At 46.9% G+C, this 11,458-nt stretch overlaps 1 protein-coding gene across 3 annotated transcripts in view; it reads right to left on the bottom strand.

Moving 5' to 3' along the window:
• Positions 1 to 11,458, bottom strand: part of Scara5 (scavenger receptor class A member 5) — a 98,124-nt gene that overhangs the window by 64,488 nt on the left and 22,178 nt on the right. For all 3 annotated transcript variants that reach the window (XM_021182565.1, XM_021182566.1, XM_029469345.1), the window contains exon 3: positions 10,204 to 10,332. In XM_021182565.1, the coding sequence (XP_021038224.1) occupies positions 10,204 to 10,332 (129 nt within the window). The remainder of the gene's footprint in view (positions 1 to 10,203; positions 10,333 to 11,458) is intronic.

Raw genomic sequence — 11,458 nt, 5'->3', positions numbered from 1 at the left:
GGTTGCAGATCCCTTTAGCTCCTTGGGTACTTTCTCTAGCTCCTCCATTGGGGGTCCTGTGATCCATCCAATAGCTGACTATGAGCATCCACTTCTGTGTTTGCTAGGCCCTTAGCAGAACCCCAAACAACCAAACAATTGACAAGGGTAACTGAGTGACTTACAGAGATGACTCCACTCATCCTGGTAGCCAGAGACTGGTCCTAGGTCTCTGGATAAAAAATTAAGACTAGTGTCACCCAGGTCATGCTTAGTTGCGGGCTGGCTCTGGATCCACAGCAACGTTGTATGACCTCAGACCTAAGGTAAGAGTTTTGTTTCCCCACTCTCTAGATCCTGTCCACCATCCACTGCCTGGTCCTAAGTGGTCATAGTGACTTAAGTCTGGCCTGAGGCCATGAACCACCCCTCCAGAATGAATGAGAGTATGACTATGCACTTTTATGTGGTGAAGGTATTTGTCCTTATGGCCAAATATATGCTTCTCTTGGTCCTCTTCCAAGTAGAACACCAGGAGGTTATTAACATGTTCAGACCCAGTGCACCATGTCTACATGCTGAGAGCCTTATTCTCACCTCCTGTGATAACCTGTATTTTCCTTCAGAACAGAGCAATTCCAAGTCACTGGTTGCATGATGCAAGAACAGGTGCACTTGCATGAACACACACACACACACACACACACACACACACACACTGCTTTTCTGACTCTGGCAGCTTTAGATGGAGACTGGGAGGACTCAAGTGAGAGACAAGGATGTAGGTGTGCTGACAGAGTGCATGGTGAATGAGGATGAGGTTGTGGGTTGTGTGAGGGGAATTCCTCTCTCTGGAATCCATGCTTGAGTAGAGAGTGGGACTGTTTACAGAGATGGAGGGCTCTGGGGGAGAAAAAGATCTGGGTGGGAAAATCAAGAGTTTTGTCTAAAAGCTGTTTGATGTAACCCAGTGGTCATGGAATGTATTAGATTGGGATCCAGGAGAAAGCTCAGAGGGGAAAACAGACAGAATTCCAGAGGACACAATAGTGACACAGGTCACTAGGAAGACACAGTGCAACCCAGGACTGTGATCCTTGTTTCCCAAGATATACAGGTTGGGGTGAGAAGCTGAGAGCACACAGAGAGTGCACCTCAGAGTATCTCAAACCCTTTGCTGAGCTCAGCAGGGAAGCATTCATTGAGGACTCTCCTGGTTCCAGGCAGGCAACTTCAGAGGCACTTCAGAGGTGACAACCTGGAATGTAAGGGAACACTCACATCCCTCACTTAATGCTTTTAACCCATGAAGCTTGGGGGAGCTTAATTCACTTCCCCAGATCACAGATCATGAATGATCTAGCTGGGGATGGCAAGGTAGCTCAGCTGCTACGTTCTACTCTGCAGAGGACCAAGTTTACTTCCTAGTATCCACACTGAGCAGCTTACAACTACCTGTAACTCCAACTCCACGGGGATCGGATACCTTTGACCTCAGCAAGCACCTGCACTCACATACACATACCTTCACACAGAGACACATATATGTACATGTAATTCTTTTTTTCAAAAAGAGCAATCAAGCTAAGACACGAACTGTGGTCTGCTGAATCCAAAACATCTCTGCTAATTCTGTGTCACAGCTGTCTGCTCCACCACCAGGCCCGATCTCTATAGCTAGGTTTGCTCTTTGGTCCTCCTCCACCACTCCCCTCTTCCTCTTCCCTCTCCTCCTCCTCCTCCTCTCCTCCTCTCCTCCTTCTCCTCCTCTTCCCCCTCCTCCACTCCTCCTCCCTCTCCCCCTCCTCATCCCTCTCCTCCACCCCTCTCCTCCACTCCTCCTCCTCCGTCTCCCACGGTGTCTCTGTTTTCGCTGGTCCAGGAGATGTGTCACTGGCCTTGTGGAGACCCTGCTACCCGCAGGAGCAGCGCCTGTTGGGAAACCTTTCCTGGTGACTTGTTGACTCCCACCAGGATGCTANNNNCTCCTCCTCCCTCTCCCCCTCCTCATCCCTCTCCCCCCTCTCCCTCCTCCACTCCTCCTCCTCCGTCTCCCACAGTGTGTGGCATTTGGCTGGCCCTTGGGAAGTGATGAGTTGGCTTTGATGAAGGCAGGCTCTGAGTCCTTGGGTGTGCCCATCAAGTCATGTTGCCTACAGGATTAGCACGGAAATTCCATGCGTTTACGACTTCTCACCAATAGTGTGGAAACAAAAGTATGCCAGCTGTCTGGCTTCAATCCCAGTCCAAACTCACAGCTCCCAGTTAGTGGCAAAGTCTCCTCAGTAGCCCTGAGCTCCCCCAGCAGAAGGCAGAAAGACAGGTAGATTGAGCCCTGAACAGGTATGGGGGGAGGAGCACAGAGGACTTCCCACCTCTTCCTGAATTGGGGAATGAAGGGTGTGTGTGTGTGTGTGTGTGTGTGTGTGTGTGTGTGTGTTGGGGTCCTTTCCTCCTTGTAGATGGAGGCACTAAGGATCTAAGGATCAGTCCTGTGGAATCTCTTGTCCGTTGGTCACAAAGCCAAGATTTGTTCCCCTGCAGTCTATGTCCAATATTCCTGAGTTTCCCCACCAGGCAGTACATTCTACCTCACACAAGGAGCCTCAGGTAATGGAAATACTACTGTCTCCTAATATCCTTCTGTATTTCCGGCCTGAGCTCAAATCCTGTGGGTCTGTGGGTTCAGACATGCAACTCACTCTGAAAATAAAATGTTTTCTAGATTCCTCTGGTGTTATAGGGATGACAAAATCTACCTGAAACCCTATGAAAATGTAACACAGACAGAGGGTCTGGGAGCCAGTGGAAGAGCACACAGGCAGCAAGCAGAGTGACCAAACCCTTTCTCTCAAGGGTCAGGCTGTTACATCTTAGGCTCTGTAGGTCACCTAATGGCTACTACTGATAACTTGGCTGTTATAGAGTAAAAGCAGCCATGGTTATATGTGAATGAACGAGTGTGGCGGTGTTCTAATAAATGACCACCTGTTTACTTATAAAAACAGGTGGTCACAGTCAGCTATTGGATGGATCACAGGGCCCCCAATGGAGGAGCTAGAGAAAGTACCCAAGGAGCTAAAGGGATCTGCAATCCTATAGGTGGAACAACAATATGAACTAACCAGTACCCCGGAGCTCTTGTCTCTAGCTGCATATGTATCAGAAGATGGCCTAGTCGGCCATCAGTGGAAAGAGAGGCCCATTTGTCATGCAAACTTTATATGCCTCAGTACAGGGGAACGCCAGGGCCAAGAAGTGGGAGCGGGTGGGGGAGCTTGTGGGGGACTTTTGGGATAGCATTGGAAATGTAAATGAAATAAATACCTAAAAAAAATAAAATAAAATAAAAAATAAAAATAGGTGGTGATCAGATGTAGCCTTTTGCCTAAAAAAAAAAAAGATGTAGCTGAAACCTCTCTGTTCTTCTTTCCCTGTTGGGCATCCAGGACTCTATTGGTGACCCAGAGAGAGAACTTAGCAGCCTTGTTATCACTGTGTTGTCTACCTCTGTCCCTTATCTTTCTCACCTCAAGGGAAGTCAGAGGCAGCATCCTGGATGATATAGTTAGGGTTGGGGGTGTCAGGGTTTCAAAGTTATTCTGGTCCTTTTTTTTTCCTACCACTTTAGACCTGAGAGATGATGGGAGATGTTCTGCGAGGTAGGGAACCCAGCAGAGTGAGGGGAGATTCGGGGAGCAGTAGTCTCTCAGGTGAGTGTTGGTCAGATCTCAGGACCCTAGAGGTGACCTGTCTCTTCTTTCAGGGCACAAGGGTGAAAGTAAAAATGTGAGCTGGTAAGTCCCTGGTCACATTCTCCAGGGGACTGTACATGTGGCAGCAGGCTATGGGGTGGGTATTGGATTGGGACACTGGCACAAGAACACTGAATGACAGATATCTGCCCTCATCAAGTTGATGCAACAGACTGCAATGTTTGGCAGAATCCACATGATGACATCTCACTGGGATCCCTGACAACATCTGCATTTAAGTTGAAACAGCAACAAAACCAACGAAGCTTGTTTTCCTAGCATAGGATTGAGAGCTCCTACCAGGAAGTGTGTCTTTTGAAAGAGATCCAGGGGAGGGGTAGGAAATGGCCATGATTGTTGGGGGCTGCATACTATTCCATAATTAGAACTCTATGGGCCACAACACACTTGCCTGAGCCTTGTATAGGCTGCCCTGGTCACAGCAACCATAAGCAGTGTCTATTTATGTTTATGTCTCTGGAGCTTATTGGGAGGATGGGTGTTGATGGAGAATGGCCATGTGCTTATTCTATTACTTTAGTATTGGCTACACACAGGGAATTAATAATCCAAGAGGTAATGGGGCAGTGGCGGTGCACACCTTTAATCCCAGCACTGGGGAAACAGATGTGGGCAGATCTCTGTGAGTTCGAGGCCACCCTGGTCTACAACGGAAGTTCCAGGACTGCCAACGCTACACAGAAAAATCCTGTCTTGAACAAACAAAACAAAACAACAACAATAACAACAACAACAAGAGGTAGTGCCTTATCATGAAAGCGTTTTCTTACAGTGGAAGAGAACAGAGATCCACACCAATAACTTCAATATGCAAATGTAAGGAGTGAGATTTCCATACACAGGGGTCTCCAAACCAGGTCTGCTGAGCCCCTGCTGTTGGTGGGAATGGGCTTGCTCACTCTAGGGGTTTCTAACTGACCAACACTACAACCAGCATGAGGGACAGCAAGACAGACAGTTATGAGCGCTTAGGCTAAACCAGTGGGTCCGTTAATCTTTTGCTATTCTCACAGCAAAATCCCTCCAAGTGTGATAATGATAATAATAATAATCTAATGGTTATTGAGTTCCTTTCCTGTGCCAAGAACTAAGAGTTTTCACGTATTCATTTGTTTAATCTTCACAGCGATCCTACAGGGGCGTGTGTGCTATTTTATAAATGAGAAAATAAGAAATTTTAAAAGGTTACTCTGTTTACCCCCCAAGATGGCACAGTCGTTCACTGGTGGAGCCTGGAGTTAAACCACAAGTTTGGCCTCTGAGCCCAGAGCCTAGTGGGAACAGTGCTCTTGTTACAATATGTGAAAGACACAGAGAAAAAAATAAAACTGTCATTTGACCCATTATTTTTTAGCCTATGGCTGTGTTCCATTCAGAGATTATGAAACGAACGGCTGGACTGGGACTGTTTTAAAAACTAGAAAGAATGGAGTAGAATAGGGTAGGAAACCAGGATAGAAAACCATCAGTGGGATCAAACATGTCCGGTCAGGTTTGTGTGTGGGTGGGCTGTGATGGAACGTGCACCAAGGTCATGGTAATATTAAAAAAAAGAAAAAAAAAAAAGGAAAGGAAGGAAAGAAAGAAAAGAGAAGACAAGACACCTGGTCAGGTCCACTCTGCTGATGGTATAAGTGAATAATCTAATATCCATATACCTCAGAGCATCTCAGAGAGATGATAGGAGATGAGCCAAAACTACCTTTTAGTTTAGTTGACTGGAAAGGAAACCAAGGAAAAGAAAGAGTGACAGTATCAATGGTAGCACTAGACCAGCTCCTCTCTATGTTGGCTGGGTGTCAGCTTTAGATATACTGACCCATTTAACCCTCACAGCAACCCAGTGTGGCAAGTAGGACTGCCAGCTTCCCCTACTTTCAATATAAGAACCCTTATATTGAAAGGGGAGGTGCAGAAAAGGTCAGGTGATGTGGCCAGCATCACTTGACAGTGGAGAACCTAAAGTTCAAGCCTAGAGGGGCTGGCTCCAAGATCCAGACTCACGCCGGTGCGAACTACTTCACAACCCCTTCTGTCTTAATACTCTCTCTGAAGACCACAGGGTCAGAACGTACTAAGATGAATGTGTGTTCACATCCTTAACTGCAGAACTCTAACTCTCCGGCCAAGTGTCCTTGAAGGGAAATTCAATATTCGTAGTTTGTAGATACTTGATTAAAGTAAAATCAACCATCATTGAGCATTTTCCCAAGGCTGTCTTCACCCATTCATTCATGCATTTGAAAATAGGCACTGAAGAACCAAACAGAACAGATGAAGAACTGTAAGGAAAAGCCAATTACAACACCCTCCTCTGTTCTAAAAGGGACTGAGAACTTTGATGAGGAGACTTACACACACTGTAATGGGAGTCAAAGAGAGCAGGCTTAGGAAGGGCAAGCACAGAGGCCCTGAGTAGAGCACAAGGGAGGTGCCTCCGGAATCCTTTCCCTGTGGCCTGTGAACTCTAAAGGTGGATGGAGGATCTGTCTCTCAGTTCTCATTTTAATTACTTCCAAATTCCTACAAGGTACAACAGGTGACAGCTGTCTCTGTCCACATTAATTGCCTCCTCCAAAGGTGATTTTAATGACCTAAGATTCACAGCCTCCTGGGGAGAAAGCAAGCTCACTCTTCACACAAATGTATACTTCCTTCTGCAACGAGGCAGGAAAACTCTGCTGGCCTCAGAGTCAGGATTCTGTAACATAATGGGCGATGCCCTTGACAGCAGCCACAAACAGGGTGGAATGTCACAGGATTGTCTTAACAAAGCCAATGGCATCACACTCTGACCTCCAAGATGATTGATGTGATCAGAATCCACAGCACAGATGCAGGGTGTTCTAATCGCACTTCCTCCTCTGCAGGTTTCAGGGACCAACTTGCTTGAAACAAAGTGATAGAAAAGTAAGCCCTCGGTTCAATTCAGTTGGCCAGATCTCCCCTAGGCTGAGGACGCCAAAACTCCAGCTTCAGGAACGGGACATTCTTTTTGCATAAATTTGCTATGAAACATAAGCTACAGTGTGTGTGTGTGTGTGTGTGTGTGTGTCTGTGTCTGTGTCTGTGTGTCTGTGTGTGTCTGTGTATGTCTATATGTGTGTCTCTATGTATGTGTGTGTCTGTGTGTCTATGTATGTCTGTATGTGTGTCTCTATGTATGTCTTTATGTATATCTGTTTCCCTGTGTGTGTCTGTCTGTGAATCTGGGTGTATGTCGCTATGTGTGTTTGTGTGTGTGACCATGTGTGTGTCTCTGTGTATGTCTCTGTGTGTGTATGTCTCTGTGTGTGTCTGGAGTCTGGGTGTATGTCTCTATGTGTGTCTGTGTGTGTGTGACCATGTGTGTATCTCTGTGTATGTCTGTGTGTGTGTATGTCTCTGTGTGTATGTCTCTCTGAGTGTCTCTCTGTGTGTGTCCCTGTGTCCGTGTCCGTGTGTGTGTGTGTGTGTCTTTATTGGGGGGAAACTTTAAACTCACGCTGAGCAGCATACATACCTCATACCTTTTTATTCTCATGACTGAAAATGATGATGGCAATGCCCAGTGTTGACAATAAGAAAGAGTTAAAGCTGGGTGTCATAGTAAATGCTTATAACTCCGGAGTCTGAGACAGAGACTTGGCAAGAATTTGAAGCCAACTTGGGCTACATAGTGAAGTCCAGTCCAGCCTGGGCTACAATACAGGAGAGCATGTTGACTGTGGATGGAAAGTCTGGCTGGAGATGAAGCTTCTACAGTGACCTAAGAAGCAGCCAGCCTTTCAAGTTTGGGGTCACCCTGAACCACCCCCTCCATTTCCCACCATCTTGGTATCTCCTAGGAAGGAAAGTCTTAGACGTATTCAGTTAGGCCATCAAAGAACCTTCTTCCGAAAGACAGGGACGAGCCTCCTCAAGGACTTGTGCTCAGTACCTCCTTCTCCTTCAACTGGAGAAACTGTGCTGTCTGTATTTCCGTGGGCTTCTCTCATGACACATCCCCCAGAGGCTAACATAATTATCCAGAAAAGAACCTAGGAAAGTGACAGTGGCCACACCCTCAGATCCGAGAGATCCATTTCAATCTTCTCAATTTTCCTCGAGTACAGGCAGTAATACATTACGGCAAAACCTACAGGTTCAAAGGTGACAATGATAATGTAAAAACCCTGCTCAAGTACGGACATCTTGAATAGGCAAGGAAGCCTGGCAGCAGTTTCACGGGGTTGGGAAACCACACCCCGCCCTCTTTTCTGAAGCTTCCAGGATATCATCATAAATTGTTTCGGACCACTGAGCCAAGAAAAGAGCCTCTCCTTGTCACGCTGTACAGCCTTGGCCCACAGAGAGTGTGTCTCTGTTCTGAATGGACGTCACCATATTCACCCTTTGCTGGTTGATCCACCTTCAAGGCAAGGAGACTATATCTATCCTTCCCCAGGCAGCAGCTCTTCAGATGTCAGAAGAGGACTTTCCTCTCCTCCATGTTTCTCTTGAGATAAGATGGCACCCTTCTATTCCTGTCCTTGGTCTTTGGAGTCCTATCCTAGGTCCCTTCCCTCCCCTCTTCCTCTCCTGGAAACCCCCTTTGGTCACCTAAAATTTTTTGTTCAGAGCAGTTGTAACACTATGGCTTTCATGCTGGGCTGAAAGACTTTCCAAACATTCCAGAAATTTGTTATGGTCTTGGCAGCCAAAACCACAAAACCCGGATCCCAAGCTCTCACCGAGCAGACCAAGAACATGATCAAATCATCTCCTGGCTGGCTTGGCCCATGGTAGACCTTGCTGGACACTGTCCTTTGGTCATCAGGATGAATCATGAGTTTTTCTCCATGTTGCTGTTGGCCACCCTCAGTGCAGTGCTTGGTGAGACAGGCACCACCCCTGAGACCCTGACTATGGGAACATGAGGGCACAGGCAACACCGACAATATCTTCTTGCAATGCCCAAGTGGCTTGTCCCGCTTGATGAAGAGTGAGTCAGGATGAGGGAGGTCCTGGGCATTGCTCTCTTGGAGGTTTCCTGCAAAGGGTCATCTGTAAGGGGTGAGTCTTGCCCTCTAGTTAACTCATGGACCCCACCCTGAGCAAGTCAGCTCTGCCTGGTCAGCAGCCTTGCTCCAAACAACCCCACCCTCTTTTATGCTACAGCCATTTCCCAGAGTGCACCATCCCAGCACCACTTACACCCTAGCACAGAACTCACTGCCTTTTGCCTTGACTGGGCTTTAGTCATCTGACCCTGAATCAGCCTCTAGAGTGGAAACTCCTTGAGAAAATCCCCTGGCCCATATTTAGCTGTGTTCCAGTCTTAGCACAGTAGGTTCTCGCGTGAGAGAGAGAGATCCTTTGGCCAATTGTCAAACTGGCCATATCTCCATTAAGAAAGTGATAAACGAGTGGCCCTTCCTCTGGAGATATCCAGGAAGAGACCACCAGGGTCTGGTTTTACTCTCTACCATGGTGGGATGACCTGCAGGTGGGGAGCCAGCCTAGTGGGAGCAGAAGGTCAACAGACTCCTGTTGGATCCCTTTCTTGTCTCTGTCTTTCTTTTTCTCTTTCTTTGTTTATTTTGGGCCGGGCAGTGGTGGTGTATGCCTTTAATCCCAGCACTCAGGAGGCAGAGGCAGAGACAGGCAGATTTCTGAGTTCAAGGCCATCCTGGTCTACAAAGTGAGTTCCAGGACAGTCAGGGCTATACAGAGAAACCCTGTCTCGAAAAAAAAAAATTTTTTTTTCTTCTTTTGAGACAATATCTCTTTATATAACCTTGGCTCTCCTGGAACTCACTATGTATAAGAGGCTAGCTTTGAGCTCACACAGATCCACCTGGCTCTGCCTCCACAGTGCTAGGATTAAAGATGTACACCACCACCTTCAGGTCCCCTTCTAAATCTTCCAGCCTGCCTTGCCCTGGCTACGGGCAGTGCTCCTCTTCCATACACCCCACCCATCAAAGACCAATCCCATAAACAAACATCGAGAAAGAACCTGTTTAGTTGAGATAGAATCTATTCTAGCTCCTTGTAGCTGCAAAGGAAGCAGGCTTCCCCAACCCTGATTAACCTCAGCAGCAAAGTGCTATGTCTCTATTTTGATGACACCCCAGGGAAAGAACTAAGATAAACCCCATCCCCAGAGGTTGGGGAGTCCTGGAATAAGGCATGTACCCCATGAAGATGCAGGGATAGTAAGAAGTCACCCTAGGAAACCAGATCTCTCCTACTGGATTCAGAGGTTCCACCCTCTCAGATAGCTTCCCTTGCCAGTCCATCTCACATAGAAAGACAAAGCTACTGAAGAGCCATGTCCAGTCAGAAAGAACAGCCAGCATCTTCCTCTTTGGTTTCCATAGCAACAAGGACAGCTTTTGGGCTTATGACAGTGAGAGTGGGAGCAGAGCCTCTGAGTCTTCCTCTCTCATCCCCAAAGGCGTGGACAGAGAAAGACTGCTCTTACCTGCTAAGATGAAGATACCCACAAGAATCAGGAAGACCAGAAGATACAGCCCCAGGACCGCATGCTTCAGCGCTGAGAGGGAGCCCAGCTGTGTACAGCAGCCGCCTGCCCGCCGTTTGTGACATGGACCTGAAGAGGAGAAATGAAACAGGAATGAAAACAACCTCATTTTTCCTGTGAGGTCTCACCTCTCCATCTTGCATGCAGATGCTTATGCCCCTTCTGCACATCTGCAACACAGCCACCACAATCAGGAACTTTCTAGGGCCATCACATGCTGTTCAGATTTTTTTGCTCTCTATCTGCCATCTAGGAATAACCCAAACAGGTTTGTGTGGTCACCATAAACCCTTCTCCAAGTAATAGAAACACACTAAAGTAGGCTTTAAGGTCCATTCTTTACCAAGCATCAATATCTCACAAGATCCAGGGAATATGAAAGGAAAGTTAAAATGAGAATTGCTGACCTCACCAACCAAGGAGTATACATGGCTCCAGCTGCATATGTAGCAGAGGATGGCCTTGTCAGCCATCAATGGGAGGAGAGGTCCTTGGTCCTATGAAGGCTCAATAGATCCCCCAATGTAGGGGAATTGAGGGTGGGGAGGCAGGAGTGGGTGAGTAGGTAGAGGAATACCCTCATAGAAGCAGGGGAAGGGGGAATGGGAATGAGGGTTTCTGGGAGTTTGGGAAAATGGGTAAGGGGATAACACTTGAAATGTAAATAAATTTTAAAAAAATCCAACAGCCACAAAATGTCAGATTTTTGTAGGGCAGTTTCTTCCTCGATGAAAACTTTGCATCTTCTAGGGAACCTAAGATGTTTATGAGTAGGAAATAAACTCAAAATAGCTTCAGGAAGTCCCTGAAGCTAACAAAATTCACTAGGTCCTTTTGTCACTGAGAGTGTATGATAAGAGTCACTCCCAGAGGAGTCCAGTTGCAATAATAATAATAATAATAATAATGATAATAATAATAATAATCGCTGGCCTTACAAGGTGGCTCAGTGGGTAAAGATGCTTGCCACACATACCTGCGGACCTGACTTTGGTCTCATCAGCCCACAGAAAGGTGGACAGAGAGAACTGACACCACAGAGTTTTCCTCTGGCCTCCACAGGGTACTGTCACATGTACCCACACATAAACATGCATACACACATGCTAATAATGAATTTAAAAGAATGGGACTTGCAAGTCCCACCTTCTGCAGTGATTAGGAACAAATGGGAATCAAGCACAGGACTCTTGCC

Source organism: Mus caroli, chromosome 14, assembly GCF_900094665.2.
Source record: "Mus caroli chromosome 14, CAROLI_EIJ_v1.1, whole genome shotgun sequence".
Classification (NCBI taxonomy): domain Eukaryota; kingdom Metazoa; phylum Chordata; class Mammalia; order Rodentia; family Muridae; genus Mus; species Mus caroli.
Note: the sequence above shows the minus strand (reverse complement) of the source record. Positions and strands in the feature narration are given on the sequence as shown.